The following is a 16,634-nucleotide window of genomic DNA, read 5'->3' on the forward strand; positions in this document are numbered from 1 at the left end:
TTCCGCCAAAGCCCGGAAGTAGAGGCTGTATTGAAGGCATGGGGACGGGCGGGCGTAGAGGGACGCGGTCCGGGAAGGGCACCGAGGGCACAGCGACGGTTGCTTCCCCTTGCCTGTACCGTTGTATCGAGTGCAACCGGGAGGCCCGGGAGCTGTACCGGGACTACAGCCACGGCGTACTCAAGATAACCATCTGCGTGAGCGCGCCGGGGGCGGGGCGCGGCCAGGGAGGCGAACCCTAACGCCCGGGCGTTGGGGGCGAGGCGCGTATGATGGTGGGAAAGAGAAAGCAGGGGGTTCACGAGGACGTTAGCTAGACTTATGACCCCCGGGAGTGCTAACGCATTTTTGTGACTCCAGCATTCCGCTCGCATGCCTGGCAGGAGGTAGATCGCGAACTCGACGCCAGCCTGGGTTACCCTGAGAGACCCTGTCTGAAACGAATGAATGGAGAGAGATGTGATTCCCTAGGGAAGTAGGCCCTGTAGCGGGTAGCGTGTCATTCTCATGTTGAGCCTGAGGAGGTGGAAACAGTGTTTCAGGGCTGGTGCTCTAGAGATTTCTCCTGTGTCTTCTCAGGGTACTTGTCAATGAAATAGTAAATGTACCGAATGGAACAATTTAACCAAAATAGAAAGCATTCCCTACCGCCAGGGATGTTGCTCGGTTGGTAGGGTGCTTGCTTGGCCCAAGTGCGTGAAATCTTAGATTCCAGCTCCACTACATGAACCTATGAGGCATGGGCGTGCACACCTGTAATCCCTGCATTTGGGAGGTGGAGACAGAAGGACCTGAAGTTCAAAGCTGTTTGCGGGTGTGTGTGTGTGTCTGTTGGTAGCTGAACCGAAGGTCCCTGCCAGAACAGCACAAGCATTCCTAACCACTGGGCCATTTCTCCTGTCCCCTTCACATGATTTTGAGGACAGTCTGGCTTAGAGACCCTACCTCAAGTTTTTCTGGTTTTTACTAAAAGTAGTAAACTTCCAGATAGTTGTTCTGGGGGGTGTGTGTGTGTGTGTGGTGTTTCCTCCTTCTGTTCAAACCGAAGGCCAGAGGAAAGAGTAGAGGGGGCGCTGAGGGGATGGCAAGCAGTCGCAGTGATCTAGATCAGCTGACTGAAGCGAGGTTCCTATCTGTGGGGTGCTGTGGAAGGAGGCTAGACAGCACACAGCATATCACCTGGTACTATAAGTAACCTCTTTGGTTTCAGGTCACCAGCATCCTTCAGATGGCATGGTGGCTTGCTTTCTTCCTCTTCTAACCCTGAGGGGAGAGAATAGTGAGGCCAGGTAATTAATTCTTGGGGCCCATGAAGCTCTGAGACGGAGAGAGAGCGCTCTTGTGATTTTCTAACATCACTGCATGGGCATGAGCCTAACACAGGATACCGAAGGATTAGGAGCTGTGTGTCCTGATGCCGGCTTTCCCCTCCTGCTTCCAAAAATAATCTGACTCCTAATCTAAGTTTGGGGTGCTTTCTGAAAGTGGGATCTAGAAAGGGACTTACCACCTTAACAGTTTTTTTTAAACAATAATGTTGCATCTCTGGGCTTGAGCCTCATGTGAGGAGAGGAGATCTTCCAGGCAAAGGAAGGGGGATCTGGGAAAGAGCTTTTGTCCTGAGTTTGTGGTTAATCTTTAACTCAGTCTTTGCTCAGGTAATCTGAAAAAATATGAACCTTTGTGCCTCCATTTTGACAGATAGATTCACATTTGAGGGAGTAGCACAACTACTGTTTGACCCTGTACCTGGGAAAACATGTTATTTCTTACAATGGCGTGAGTTAAGTGGAGAATCTGTTTTATTGTGTTGAAGTACAGGGTGACAGCCCTCCAATGCACTTGGCTTTCCTTCTAGGTTTTGATGTAACTAAAAGGTGATCCTGGTATATTTGTGTGCCTGTTATTATTATTTCAGTTTCTCTCTTACCTTGTCAGCCTTTCAGAATGTCCTCTTTGGAAGCTGAGGGAGTCTTGATTAGTGTGACATAGACCCAGGCTGTACAACCCGAGTTCATGCATAGCACAGCACTCTTCACTGTCTCTGTGGTAGGAGAGAGAGAAAGTGTGTGTGTGTGTGTGTGTGTGTCCCAGGTTCTTGATCTCATTGAAGAAAATTCCAGACTTTAGGTCACGGACATTGTACCCTGATCTTGATCCATCTGTGGCTCAGAAGCTAGAGATAGGAACTTTGTTGAACACCTTCCTCCAAATCCTGAGCCACGGTCTAGACCACAGCCTGTCAGCCAGTGTGTTAGTAATTTGCTTTTTACAAAATCATACAAACCAAAAGTGGAATTGAAAGAATCTTCTGAAATACTTTGTGCCTGCCGTGGGTCTTTAAATCAAATTCTTTTCTGATGTTATTTTCTGTTTTGTTTTGGTCTTGAGGCAGGATCTCCCTAGTCACTGCATGCTGACCTCAAACTCAGACTCCTCCTGCCTCTGTGTCCTTAATGCTGGGGTTACAACTGTGTGTTACCACACCTGGCTTTCTTTTGGGATTCTTGAATATAAATTTAAAATATTACTATTTTAGCTAAAAGCTAATATTTTGTCATCGTGAAGCCACTTCTTACATGGGTGAGCATTTTTAAACTGAGCATTTTAAATAGATGCTTATACACTTGTCATTGGGGAAGTCGGAAATAGACTTTAAGTCCTTTAAAATTTCAGAATGTATTAATTTATTTGCTCTGATATTACTTTGGTTTTTTTTTTTTCAGAAATCTTGCCAGAAGCCAGTAGACAAATACATTGAGTATGATCCTGTTATTATCTTGATTAATGCCATTTTGTGCAAAGCTCAGGCCTATAGGCATATTCTTTTCAACACTAAAATAAATGTAAGTTGTAGTAGTTTAAATTTTTATTAGCATTCAGTCTATCCCAATTATTGCATGGAATATACTTAAGACAGATTATTTGCTGTGAATCTAAAATTCAAATTTAATTGGCCATATGTTCTTATTTGCTTAATGTGACATCACTAAGTTTGAGCAGAAGTAGACAGCACAGTAGTCTGTCCCTCAAATAATCAGGGTCTTTAAAAAAAAATATTTATGAGTGCTCTAGCTGCATGTATGCCTGCAGGCCTGAAGAGTGCGTTAGACCCCACTACAGATGGCTGGGAGCCCCCTTGTGGGTGCTGGGAACTGAACTCAGGACCTCTGGCAGAGCAGTCAGTGCTCTTAACCACTGAGCCATCTCTCCAACTCAAACAAGGCCTTTAAAGTGACCAGAGTGTTGATTTTCAAGCTTGCTTACACACTGAAAATTCATGGGTGGGGTGCAGGAGACCTCCACAGGCCAGCTCAGCGTCTTTGTGTTGTGTGATGTTTTTCTCTTTTGGCTCTTTAGTCTTTTGACTTTTTTGGGGGCCCACCACCCAGCTCCCAGATATATCACACATGGAGTCTTATTCTTAGTTATGAATGCCCGGCCTTAGCTTGGCTTCTTTCTTGCCAGCTTTTCTTAACTTAAATTATTCCATCTCTCTTAGGCCTTAGGTCTTTTTTCTTTCTCTATTCCTATATACCTTTTCTTGTCTTCTTACTTCATGTCTGACTGTAGCTGGGTGGCTGGCCTCTGAATTCCTTCTCCTTCCTCTCTAGTTGCCAGATCCTTTTCTCCCAAATTTCTCATATTTATCCTCTTTGCTTGCTAGCCCCTCCTTTTCCTCTCTCCTACCTCGCTATTGGCCAATCAGCTCCTTATTAGCCCATCAGGTGTTGTAGACAGGCACAGTAACACAGCCTCACAGAGTTAAACAAATGCAACATAAACAAAAGTAACACATCTTGAAGTAACACTCCCCAACATCTTTGTGGATGGCCTACACCCCTTCCCAGATGCTTCTAGAGTGCAACCAGAGGACCTGTGTGCCAGCTGAGGAGCCTCAGGCCCTAGGACTTGTTCAGCTCAGGTTCCCACGTGCTTTCTCGTACCCATGGTAACTTACTGGAGAAAGCTCAGTTTGCAGGAAAGATCATCAGATTGAGAAAGGCCCATTCTTACCACATAGTGTTTTCCAATTCAGTAAAAATTTTAGTATCTTAAGAGGTTCCAGCCCATTTCTACCATATGTATTTTTCTCTTTCATTGGCCTAATACTCATTCAGCCCAAAGGCTTTGTTTTGTGTGTGTGTGTGTTTGTCTTTTGTTTTTTGGTTTGTTTTTTTTTTAATTCCTGTTCAGACTAATAGTTTATGTGGTGTTCTCAAATCTTTAGATTAGCTGGGCATGGTGATGCACACCTTTAATTCCAACACTCAAGACAGAGGCAGGTGGATTCAAGGCCATTCTGGTCTACACAGCGAGTTTCAGGAAAGCCAGGACTACACAGAGAAACTTGCCTTGGAAAAACAAACAAACAAAAAAAGCTTTCGATTAGATTGATTCTCTTGTGACTTTTCCACCGGTGTCAGCCATGTATATGTTGTATTTGGCTGTGTGCGGATGAGAGCTGACTGTTAAAAGCAGTAATCCCTATAGGAATGCACATAGGGTCTCCCCAGGAATTCTGCAAAATACACCTATCCACAACTTACTCCTAAAAAGCTGACCCCAGACTGGGTCCTCTGATGGTCAAGTTTGGAATTCCTTGTGAGGTTCCAATAGACACTGCTAGTTAAGAACTGACACGTAACTAATGCAATTAACCAGGCACAGTAACACAGCCTCACAGAGTTAAACAAATGCAACATAAACAAAACTGGAAAATCCACATGGGGCATTCTTGGTACGACTACTAAGTGAACGTGCACACATGTACAGTCTTAGTACTCAGAAGGCTGAGGCAGGAGGGCTCTCTGAAGTGTCAGACCAGCCTTGGCTACACAGCAAGACTCATCTCAGAAAGGAGAATAAGCCCTCCAGCTGCTTACCTGCAGTGTGCCTGTCGGCGTGCAGTCAGCCGAATGCTTTACCTGACCCGAGGACACTGTCTTTGACTGTCAGATCCATGGGAAACTCTGCATGTTTTGTTTGCTTTGTGAAGCATACCTGAGGTGGTGGCAGCTGCAAGACTCAAGCCAGAGCACAGCCCCCGACGACTTGATCCGCTATGCCAAGGAGTGGGATTTCTACAGGATGTTTGTGATTGCTTCTTTCGGTAAGCGAGTGCTAACCAGCAGCTCACTGCTCTGAGTGAAGCTAAGACACGCGGTAAGACAGTTAGTGCAGGACTGGAGACCACATCTTCAGCTCTGACTAACCTCCTCGGGGAATCGGAATCACCTGCTTGCTTTGTCTTAAAAATTTGGTAGCGAGATAATAACAGTGTGCTGATCAGACTAGGACATTTTGTAAAATACTCTACACCGTTTTTAAGTTCTTGAAGAGTGCGTCAGGTCCTCTCACTGAGGACACATTAACAACTGCCTGCTGTTTCCCAGTGCATTAGGCTGACTGCTTCATGCGGATGTCTGGCAGTAAGTTTGCTGCTCGTGGGACTGTAGCCAAGGAATCGAACAACCCCCAAACTTAACGTTGTGTGGGAAGCGTCTCTCACTGAAATTGAAATCCTGGCTTTCTTGCCAAGGTCCAAATTGCACTGAGTTCCTGTCTGTGACAACATTTTAGTTTTCATCCTTCTCTGCCTCAGAGGCCTCTGGCTTAGGCCAGGCTGTGGCAGGCACCTGTGCTCCCAGCTACTCTAGGGGCTAAGGCAGAAGAGTTGCTGGAACCCAGACGCTTTGAGGCCAATCTGGGCAACACAGTAAGACTCCATCTTAAAAATAAATTCAAAATAGCCCTTCAGCTGATTACAAGGCACTGTTTCAGGAAGACTCTGAGTGTGGTACCTTCCACATCTTATTCTAGACCATCTGCCCTCTTTTGCCCTCTCTATCTGCCATCATCCCTGCCCTCCCTTGCATCTCATGGATCTGCTCAGAACTCCCAGGTGTCCACGTCTGACCTAGACCTTTCTCCTGACCTCTGGACCCTGTGTCTGCCTGCTTCTTACCAGCCCTGCTGGACAGCTAGTAAGTTGCCATCTCTAAGCCTGGTCTTACTCTGCCTCTGCCCACAGCCTCCCACTGCAGGTTGTCAAGATCAAAGGCCTTGGGGTCCAGCCTGAAACCTTTCTTTGGAGCTCTGTTTAGTCGTTGAAAGCCTCATTTATTCTACCTTCAGAGTAGTTCTACACCTGTTTCCCATTGCCTTAAGATCCGGCTGGGACTTTCTACAAGTTAGAATAAATGGCTCAGACCTGTTGCTATACTGCAAGGTCTCTTCATACAAAATGTTCCCTTTCTGATAAGCCTAGGGCCTACATATGTAGCTCTTCCCTGCTTTCTGTAGTTCCCTGCTTTCTGTATACTGGCAGTCTTCACAGTCGGACCAGCCCCTTCCTCCCGTGGATCTCACTGCACCTTCTGCCACCACTCCAGCCCACTCTAACCCAGCTGCTTTTGGCACACGAGCCTCCAGCGCGTCCATGATGTCCCCATGTCTGACTTCCTCATATCTCTGAGGTCTTCGCTTCAATCTCATCTTGGTGACACTTGTCCTGATAACACGTCTTCCTGATAGCCCTATTTACTACTGTGCTGCGCTCTGCGCACTATCTCATCGAACACAAGTGCTGTGGTTATTATTAACTTCTTACTGATTTGCCTTTGCCTACTTACATTAAACCCAGTGAGTGTTTGGCCTGTCATGACTTCTCGGTAGACATTTGTCTGATAGCTAAATGAAGGATTGCATACAGATGGGCGTACAGTCCAGCCTGAGCACGTGCCTCGGTTAGACTGGGGTCACTCACTCACTGTCCAGCATTGCTGCCTTATGTAAGAACTATTCTGTGTGCATGTAGTGGACTGGAGGGCATCAGTGGAAAACACAAAACACTGATGTTCTCTCCTTTGCGGGTTAGAAGCCAGGGTGGGTTGTGGTTTCTTTACTTGGATTTATGACTGTTTTAATAATCATAATACATATTTGGTCTGTAATTAAGATATAATTTGGATTCCATTGCAACTTTAAAAATTAATGTGAGGGGCTGGAGAGATGGCTCAGAGGTTAAGAGCATTGCCTGCTCTTCCAAAGGTCCTGAGTTCAATTCCCAGCAACCACTTGGTGGCTCACAACCATCTGTAATGGGGTCTGGTGCCCTCTTCTGGCCCGCAGGCATACACACAGACAGAATATTGTATACATAATAAATAAATATTTAAAAAAATAAAAATTAATGTGAAAGCTGGGCAGTGGTGGAGCACGCCGTGAGGCAGAGGCAGGTGGATCTCTATGAGTTTGGGGCCAACCTGGAGCGAGTTTCAGGATAGCCAGGAATGTTTCACAGAGAAACCCTGTCTTCAAAAAAAACGAAAACTTAATGTGAATGTTTACTGTCTGTTAAATTAAAACTTGAAATATACAGGATTTATTACCATGTACATCTTAGAGATAGTAATACTGAAAAAATACTTGAGGGGACTGGAGAGAGAGCTCGGTGGCTCAGAGCTTGTGCAGGTCTGGCAGAGGACCGGAGTTTGGTTTCCAGCACCCATACAGGGTGTCTCACAGCTACCTGTAACCCAACTTCAGGGGACCAAATACCCTCTTGTGGCCTCCATAGACACTGGCACTCATATGTGTGTGTGTATATATATACCCACACATAGACATGCACAGATAATTAAAAGTAAAATAAACCTTAGAAAAGAAAGCTCAAGCATTTCACCAACCCAAGAGTAAAACACAACATGATTCCAGGCTTTAAAGGGAAGCCTTCTCAGGACTGCTGGCTCACATCTGGATCCCAGAACTGTTTTATTTTTGTTTGTTGTTTTGGGTATTTTTGTTAATATTTATTTATTTATTATGTATACAATATTCTGTCTGTGTGTATCCCTGAAGGCCAGAAGAGGGCACCAGACCTCATTACAGATGGTTGTGAGCCACCATGTGGTTGCTGGGAATTGAACTCAGGACCTTTGGAAGAGCAGGCAATGTTCTTAAACGCTGAGCCATCTCTCCAACCCCCTTGTTTGGTTTTTTGAGAGAGGGTTTCTCTGTATAGTCCTGGATGTCCTGGAACTCGCTCTGTAGACCAGGCTGGCCTCTAACTCACAGAGATCCGTCTGCCTCTGCCTCCTGAGTGCTGAAATTAAAGGTGTGCGCCACCACCGCCCGGCTCTGCCTCCTGAGTGCTGGGATTAAAGGTGTGCGCCACCACTGCCCGGCTCTGCCTCCTGAGTGCTGGGATTAAAGGTGTGCGCCACCACCGCCCGGCTGATCCCAGAACTTAGAGATGCAGTAAGGTCAGAAGTTTTGAGACCTGGGGGTGGGGGGACGGACGGACACAAAGCCTGTGTGTGTCTGTGTGTGCATGTGTGCTTGTGTGCTTGTGTGTGTGCGTGTGTAGGAAAATGATATTATGAAGGTGTTTCTTAGGACATCTGCTGAGTTGGAAATAGGGTTTCTTTGTTTTCCAGGGGTTAGAATGGGTGGGACATCTCTGTTTCCCTCATTTGCTCCACAGAACAAGCTGCCTTTTTTGCTGGCATTTTTGCATTCCTGTGGGTAGAGCAACCCACGACAGCGGAGAAGAAGCCCAGCCTCGTCCTGCTCCTGAAAGCTCTGCTGCTGTCCAGCTATGGGAAGCTCCTGCTCATCCCGGCCGTCATCTGGGAGCACGACTACACACCCCTGTGCCTCAAGCTCATCAAAGTGTTTGTCCTGACATCCAATTTCCAGGCCATCAGAGGTGAGTGTGCCCTTTCATTAGACGTGTCAGCTTCTAGCTGAGGTCCTGGCCCCGGGGCGTCAGAGTTTCAGAACATGAGCTCTCCACAGACCCATGTTGTCCTGAGGACACACAGCAGACACTTGTGTCATCCAGTTCAGCCTTATGGTACTACACGTTCAGAGCACATTCATGCACACCGTCCCTCCCGTGGGCCAGGCATCAGCCTTTTGTTACCTCCACTTGAGTGGCTTTAAGGGGCTGTGAGGAGAATGTGCCTGCGCACAGTTACCAGACTGAGCAGATGTCTGGCCAAGAGAAAATGTCGGGTGCCTGCCTCCCATGCAAAGACAGCCCCCGCCTGCCAGAGTCTTCCCTTTTAGGCACTGAAAAGCACTGCTGGGAACTGCAGTCTCAGTGCTGCTCTTCCCGCTCTGTGGCGCTGCAAATGGGGCTTCCTTTCTGTCAGTTTCTTCAGACCTTCAAGTTGGATGGTGGTGGTTGTTTTGAGACAGTCTCCCTGTGTAGACCCGGCTGCCCTTAAACTCAGTGCAGTCCACCTGTATGAACCTTCTAAGTGCTGGGATTACAGGCAGGCACCGCCACACCTTTATTCTCTTATTTCATGGGCTTCTGCCTCTGCTTGAGAAGAGCTTGGCACTGGTGTTAGAAGCAGAGACTTCGTTTCAGGACCTGTAGGGCAGGGCGGGTTCCTCAGCTCAGCACCTTGCAGCACATAGGCCCTGCTGTCGTGTCTCGGGAGTTCCTAGGACACCTCGCTGCCTTTGTTTCCTAGTGACTCTGAACACCAGCCGCAGGCTGTCCCTGCTGGCCGTGCTGAGTGGCTTGTTGCTGGAGAGCGCCATGGTCTGCTTCTTCCAGAGGATGGAGTGGGATGTGGGGAGCGACTGTGCAGTCTACAAGCCTCAGGACTTCTGAAGGTACTGCAAACAGCTGGTCTCTTAGTTAACATAGCTACTTACTCCACAGGAGGCACCGTCAACAAACCGAAGAAATGGTTCCACCCAAGTCTAATTCCAGGAATCGGGATCACTGATAGGAACACGACAATTTCCTAGGCATCTGTACCACCCAGGAAAGTCTGCTGGTGCATCCTGGCAAGGGATGGGGCCTTATGAACCTCTCCCATGCCTGAGTATAGGCCTATCTCACATGCATAGCTGCTGGGAGTTGAGGACACGGCAGTGTCATGCCTGGAGGTCAGCATCCCACGAAAATCCTGTCAGACATGGTCCTTTTCCGCTAGATAGCAGAGTAGTGTGGCTGAGCTGGTACTGCCTATGGCCTCTTCCCTCACATCCCTCTGCTCCAGGCTCTTTCTCCAGCACTGGATGGCTGTGCCTGTGTTCTTCTCTTGACTCTATCCATCCAGTGATAGCTGGCTGCTGCCTTGTCTAGCTGCTCCTCTCCTTCTGTCCCTTAACTCCTGTCTCCCAGTCTCTTCCCCTCCAGATTCCCTCTACTTCTGACTGTCCTGCAGCTTTCAACCACACACAAACCCTGAAGGAAGCCGCTGAGTGGTTCTCTGCCAGACCCTCGAAATACGTTTCCTGCCTTCTACCCTGCCTCCTGGCCCTGTGTCTACACAAGGTTCAAGATTCTTGAATGGGTGGTCTCTGCTGGCCATGTGATCTCAGCAGGACCCAGTGGCCTCTAAGAACTATCCAGTCTAAGGACCCGAACCCTCCCCACTTCTCAGCCACACCGCCTCCCTGTGTTGAGAGTGCAGTAGCTATAGGTTCCTTCAGCTTTTCATGCAGAACCCATGGCAGGGAAGGGAGGCCGCACTCCTGCCCATTCCTGCTTCGGTCCAAGTCACCTTGCATGTGGAGCTCTCAGACCCTCACAACCCCTGCCTCCTGCTGTGCTTTGAGCCAGTTCATCTCCCTTCCTTCTGGGTCTTGGAGGTGTTGCTGCTGGACCTGTCCTCTCTCCGTGTACGTGTGTATATAGCTCTTTTCTGGACATTCTGCCTAAGCTGCAGCTTTCCTTACCTCCCCTTTCCACGCCCTGGGTCCACAGGCCTAGACTTTACAGGAGCCACTGTATCTGTGTCCCTCATGGTCTGCTTCTCAGACCTGCTTCCCTGCTGGTACTGGAATTCTAGCCCTAGATCCCTCTGCTCTGACCAGTGCTGGGCCCTGCCTGCTGCCTGACACTTGGTGCGTCCATCCCATGTGTCCACACTCCAGCTGCTACTGGTTTACCCTTCTGCAGAATGCCCTGTTCACCCCTGAGGAGGGACGCCTCTCCACACTCGATCCTGGGCCTCTGTCCAGTTGGCATCTCACAGCTGCCTTCCCTGTTTTACCCTCGGCCACCCAGGGCTGTTTCCTCGGTGCTTTTGTGCATCTGGTTGTCTGCTGTAGTTTACAGACAGGAGAGTCAGCTCATGAACCTTTAGAGCCCACTGCAGAGCAGCGGCCTGCTGTGTCAGCGTGGACTTTGTTCGCTCTGCGTCTCCTTGAAATTACGCTGGGAGAGCCCTGCTTTGGGCTCCCAGCAGCCCTGGAAGCGGGTCTTGTTTGGTGACCAGAACAGGCCCTTCAGAGTCGTTCTCTGTTGTCCACAGCTTTACTCTTCACTCTGGCGGGACAGCTACCTCAAAGGAGAAGGCACGGGAGAAACAAGGTCGCCACTTTCGGTTAGTGGAGTGAAGTCAAGACTGGGGATTCCTGAACAAACCCAGACACCCCCAGGAAGATCTGAGCCACCTAGACTCCAGGCTAAGAGCCCTGCAGTGACACACGGGCAGGCCCCGTGGTTTCCAGTAAGGAAAGGTCACAGCTCGATTCCTTTGACATGTTTGTGTCCTTAAATCTAAGTATTACATTGCTGTCTTAAAAATCGTATTTTGTGTTTTTCTGATGGGAGCACTTTTCTCTTAAGTAGTCTTTCAGAATAAATCAATTTTTTATGCATTTCTGATTCAGTAACTACAGTTGTCTTTTGAATTGCCTGAGCCAGAAATAACCAAGTATCTTAATTATTTCTTTACTGCTGTGATAGAACACCATGACTCGGGTACATTATAAAAGGAAGTGTTTAATCCAGCTTATGGTTTCAGGGGCTTAGAGGCCATGATGGCGGAGGGAAGGAACAGCTGAGAGCTTACATCTTGATCCACAAGCAAGAGGCACACTGAGCACTGGGAATCACAGGAGTCTTGGAAACCTCAAAGTCCACCCCCAGTGACACACCCTTCTCCAACAAGGCCACCCCTCTGAATTCTTCACAAATGGTCCAACCAAATATATGGGCCTACTGCGTGGTGGCACACAACTTTAATCCCAGCACTTGGGAGGCAGAGAAACATCTCAGAAAACCAAAATAGATGTATGGGATTGTGGGAATTTTGGTCTCATTCCAACCATCAAAATCAGAAAATCCCTGAACAGTACAATCTAGAGAAGTCATATCCCAGATGCTGCTGCTGGAAATGGCTGCAGCAGTAGCCCCGCCCCATCTATCTACCCTGTCTCCATACCAGTCTTCAAATGCCCGAACTCAGCATATTCCCCTGCCTCGTCTTCTGAGCACTAAGAGTGGTACTCAACTTTTTTTTTTCAAAACAGGGTTTCTCTGTAGCTTTGGAGCCTGTCCTGGAACTGGCTCTTGTAGACCAGGCTGGTCTTGAACTCACAGAGATCCCCCTGCCTCTGCCTCCCAAGTGCTGGGATTAAAGGCGTGCGCCACCACAGCTCAGCGAGTGGTGCTCAGCTTAAAACAAGGAATTAGAGCCAGTGTGATGGTACACAGTATAATCCCCTCTACTCCAGGCTGAGGCAAGAGAGTAAGTTCCAGGCCAGTTTGGATGCCACAGTGAGGTCAGGGTCAGTTCAAGCAGCTTAGCAAGACCCTGCCTCAGAATAGAAAAGACTGGGATGTAGCTTAGTGCTAGACGCTTGGCTTATGGCCAACCAAAGGGGTCAGAGCAGTCTGCTCAGTATTGTCCCGTTACTTAAGAACAAAAAATGCTGAGACCAGTCAGCTACCAGTGGAGTGGCGTGTGAGAGGGGCTTTCCCTACACCCAAACCATGTCTATGCGGTCAGCTAACATCCCCAGCATTTTTAATGAAAACCTTGAAAGACAAATATGTTGCAGGGTCTTAGTAAGAATGCATGCCTCTCTCTAGACTACAGTTGTGAGCTTCATTTTGCTCCAACCTTCTCTTTGTGTGGTTGGTTTTGGTTTTTGTGTTTCCAGACCTGGGTTGGGCACAGGGGCTTGCACATGGTTTATTCAAACATTTGGTGAGTTGGCTCAGAGGATAAAGGACCTGCCGCAGAGCCTGGCCATCTGAGTTAGAATCTCAAGACCCACGTGCTGAAAGGAGAAAACCAGCTTCTTCTGCAAGGTGTTAACACACGGGGGGCATGTGCCCTCCTGGAAGATCTGCCTCGTGACTACAGTGATAAACAGGCTGAGGCCAGGTGTTGTGCGCCCTCAATCCCAGCACTCTGGAGGCTGAAGCAGGACGGAAAGTTTGAAGTAAGCCTGGGCCACATAGAATGACCCTGTCTCAGGGGGAAAGCTTAAGCTGCGGCAGAGCCCCCAACCAGCTCTTGTTTTCAATGCCGAGAGACCACACTGCTCATAAGAGCACTGCAGAGGGTGCAGCCATGAGACAGGTGCTCTTCATTACCAGTGTCTGGAGATAGCATTGTACACGGGAGCCCAAAAAAGGATATGTTTAGATATTTGTAAGGCTGCATTAGTCAGAAAGCTTAAAGATGTTGAAACCACAAAATGGCTAATGGGCGTGCATAGGGTCACACCAGAGCAACGACAAGATCAAGTGCCCATTGTTCTTGGTCTGACGGACCTATCAGTCACCTAGTGGCGGTCTGGGGGGGGGGGGTGTATTGGTAAGAAAGAACAATTTACCATTCCTCAAATATAGTGCTGGGAAGGGAGACGAGAAGAAGTTTTGATTGGTAGAGGACTCGGGTGACTAGTCCAGGTTGCAGCTTGAGTGTCTCTGAGGGAGGCAGTGATGAAAGGAAGTGAACATGTTGCTGGGACCCTTGACAGCTGCACCAGTCTGCCCGTGCCTACCCACAGCCTTCACTACGAGTAAGAAAATCCTGTGAAGTAAAGTATTTCTAGCTTCAAGCTAAATACTGGCTTCTGAAGCATCAACAAAGAACACAGAAGCCAGAACCTGGGGCGTGAAATGGACCCAACCTGCTTACTCCCATTTAATAAGTGCCTGCATGTCCTTCTGGGTTGTGGCAGGCAGTTTTAATGGCTTAATTCCTAATGACCACAAGAAACCTGTTGATTTCGTTGGCTCTCGAGAGTAGATGAAGTGTTTTCAGTGTGGAAAGCGAGGACAGTGTTAAGCCCAGTGTTGGGTTGAGTAATGTTGGCTCTCTGGTGATGAGCTATCAGAGAACATGGAGGTGCCCAGGAATCTACCAGGTACCTGCAGCTAGGAGACTTAGGACATGCTCATTCTTCTTGCATAAGGAATGCAGGCAGGCAGTTTCATGAGTTTCTATGTGTCCTTACCTGAGCTGTGCGCCCTCTGGAGGTGCTAAGGGGAACACCCTGCTGTAGAGACTGCATCCTCCCTGGCTTATAACTGGCCAGCATCACTCTAGTCTCCATCCAGTCCCGTGTCCCTCTTGACCCACCTAGGTAATACAAGGTGATTCCATTTCAAGGTTACTGATCAGTTCTCTCAAGGCCTCTCCAGACGTGCTTCAGAGCCAAACTCCTGAGAGGTTCTACCTTCAGACGACTTTGGGAAGAGTTTTCCACCTGCTGCAAAACCCCAGGTGAATGCTGTGCCCATCCACCAGGGCATCGCTGCTCACTGCCAAGGCGAGCAGGGCTCTCCTCTGGGTGTGTGAGGGCAATGCACGAAGCTCTGCTACCTCAGCCAGTGAGCCTTGAGGCCAGCGTTCAGAGTGTATTCCATTCTGACCAAGGGGCAGACAGATACAAGTCTTAAAGTCTCCACATTTAGACAGCTGAGGCAGGAGGAGTGCCTGGAGTCTCAGGCCACCCTGGGCGACAGTGAGACCTTGCTCGAAATCCCAAACAAGAAAACAGATGAAGAGGATTCCACTGCAGCGGCTCCCTGCACTTCCCAGGACGCAGGTGGCAGGAACCAGGCAGAGCGTCTGCTCTGTAGTTCTCTCTCTCTCTGTCTCTCTTGCTCTCCTTTGAGTGGAACCAAGGTGAGAACTGCCTTATGCATCCCAAAGCAGACATATGCCTTGTCTTCCCCAGTGTGGCCATTCTCCAAAGCCTGGTTTCATTTTTTTCTGCCCTGACTTTGTCCTGACTTGTCAACCCACTTAAGAAAAAAGAAAAGGCAGTAAAAAGCATTTTGATTGTGTTGTGAGTTTTTAAAAGGCAGCTGTAGGTAACTTTTGAGGGATGAAGGTGGTTACCTGACGGTTTACAGTAGAGAGGCTCGTGGTGGAACGCTCCTTTCCTGATCTATGACTCCCATCTGCTAGCGGGCTTGGACCCCCCAGTATCTAAGACCCAGATTTGGGGTGGGGCACTGCTTCTGAAGGTCTTCCCAACGCTCTCCACATGACCTTAATGCAGTCAGGACTGAGAGTAGCCGACCTGGGCTCTATCTCATAGCTAAGCAGGACTTAGCCTCACAGGTGACTAAATTTTCTGCTTTCAACTTCTCGTCCTGTCTGAACCACTGTCACAGGCTGGTGGCACTCACAGACACACCCCCCTTCGCTTTGACTATTGCCAGCAGAGACGCTGAGCAGGGACACTTGTCTTCCTCTAATAGTCCCTCAGCATAGACAGGCTAATGCGTGGGTTGTTGTGTAACTAAATGCAGCTTGTCTTGGTTGACTTTCTGTTGCTATGGTAAAACCCTGACCAAAAACATCTTGGGAGAGGAAAGGGTTTATTTCTTCTTACACTTACTAGTTCATCATCAGGGGCAAGCACAAGACTGTAGAAGAAGGCCGCTTACTGGCTTGACCCCTCTGACTTAATCAACTACCTTCCTATTCAGGACCACCTGCCCAGGGTAGCACCGCTCACAGTAGGCTGGGCCCTCCCACGCCAATCATCAATTAGGAAACATTCCAGATAATGCCTACAGGCCAGTCTGATGGAGAACATTCCCTGATTGACAGTCCCTCTTCCCAGATGACTCAAGCTTGTGTTGACAAAGTAACCAGCACAAGGTCCTCCAAGCACAACAGCCACTGTCATCTTGATGGAACAGCTGTCACGTCTGGTCTCCTGGTCTGGTCTTGAAGGTGAGAGGGTGGACTGTGAGAGTTAGCTGCTGGGACGGCGTGGGGAAAGAGGACCGTCCTCTGCACAGCTACGGGAAGCTCACCGACCATCCTGGAGAGGGACTTTGTGATGATGTAGCTGTCTGGGGATCAGGCAGGCCAGTGAGTAACATCAACAAGCTTGTCGGTTTGCCAAGGTGGACTTTTGTGTAATCCTTTGCTTTGTGGCTGGTGCCCTGTTAACTCACTTGTTAAATTGCACTTCCCTTGCTGGACTGCAGAGGGCACTGGTGAGCAGACTTCTCACCAAAAGAGGAGGAAGGAACCTGGTGTGCTCTGATAAACCAGGTGAAATCTTGGTGTAAATGTGGTCCAGTACCAATGAGACAACTGTCCAAGCTTAGCAGAGAAATAAATCTACCTCCTAAAATTCACTTAATGGCCAAAAAAGTCTTCACTTTCTTTCAATATGTGTTGTATTGGACTCATTGCAGGTTGTGAACTCAGAATATGATTTTTGTTCTGTTTGAGAAAGGGTAGACCAAAGTGGCCCTGAACTCTCTGTGTTGCCAAGGATGACCTTGAATTTCTAATCCTCCTGCCTCCACCTCAGTCCTGGGGTTACAGGCACATACCACCATGCCCAGCTGACACGATACTAAGGTCAAATCCCAGGCCTCATACATGCTA

At 48.5% G+C, this 16,634-nt stretch overlaps 1 protein-coding gene across 5 annotated transcripts; it reads left to right on the forward strand.

Moving 5' to 3' along the window:
* Nucleotides 1–23: 23 nt before the first annotated feature.
* On the forward strand, nt 24–15,853 carry Arv1 (ARV1 fatty acid homeostasis modulator). 5 transcript variants are annotated; one of them, XM_075977666.1, is made up of 6 exons: nt 24–197; nt 2,727–2,846; nt 4,960–5,113; nt 8,489–8,713; nt 9,489–9,633; nt 15,716–15,853. In XM_075977666.1, exons 1-5 carry the CDS (start codon nt 39–41, stop codon nt 9,629–9,631), a joined length of 801 nt encoding a protein of 266 aa, XP_075833781.1. In that variant the 5' UTR covers nt 24–38; the 3' UTR covers nt 9,632–9,633; nt 15,716–15,853. The 5 variants fall into 5 exon arrangements, with proteins under 5 accessions (XP_075833781.1, XP_075833779.1, XP_075833780.1 ...); XM_075977664.1 differs by lacking the exon at nt 15,716–15,853 and adding an exon at nt 11,286–11,634; XM_075977665.1 differs by lacking the exon at nt 15,716–15,853 and adding an exon at nt 10,194–10,307.
* Nucleotides 15,854–16,634: the final 781 nt, after the last annotated feature.

Source organism: Microtus pennsylvanicus, chromosome 6 (genome assembly GCF_037038515.1).
Source record: "Microtus pennsylvanicus isolate mMicPen1 chromosome 6, mMicPen1.hap1, whole genome shotgun sequence".
Taxonomy (NCBI): Eukaryota; Metazoa; Chordata; class Mammalia; order Rodentia; family Cricetidae; genus Microtus; species Microtus pennsylvanicus.

Coding starts and splice junctions, on each gene's coding strand:
- Arv1 (XM_075977666.1), top strand. CDS start 39: ATGGGGACGGGCGGGCGTAGAGGGACGCGGTCCGGGAAGGGCACCGAG. Junction 198..2,726: donor TACTCAAGATAACCATCTGC/GTGAGCGCGCCG, acceptor TTTTTTTTTCAG/AAATCTTGCCAGAAGCCAGT. Junction 5,114..8,488: donor GTTTGTGATTGCTTCTTTCG/GTAAGCGAGTGC, acceptor TTTGCTCCACAG/AACAAGCTGCCTTTTTTGCT.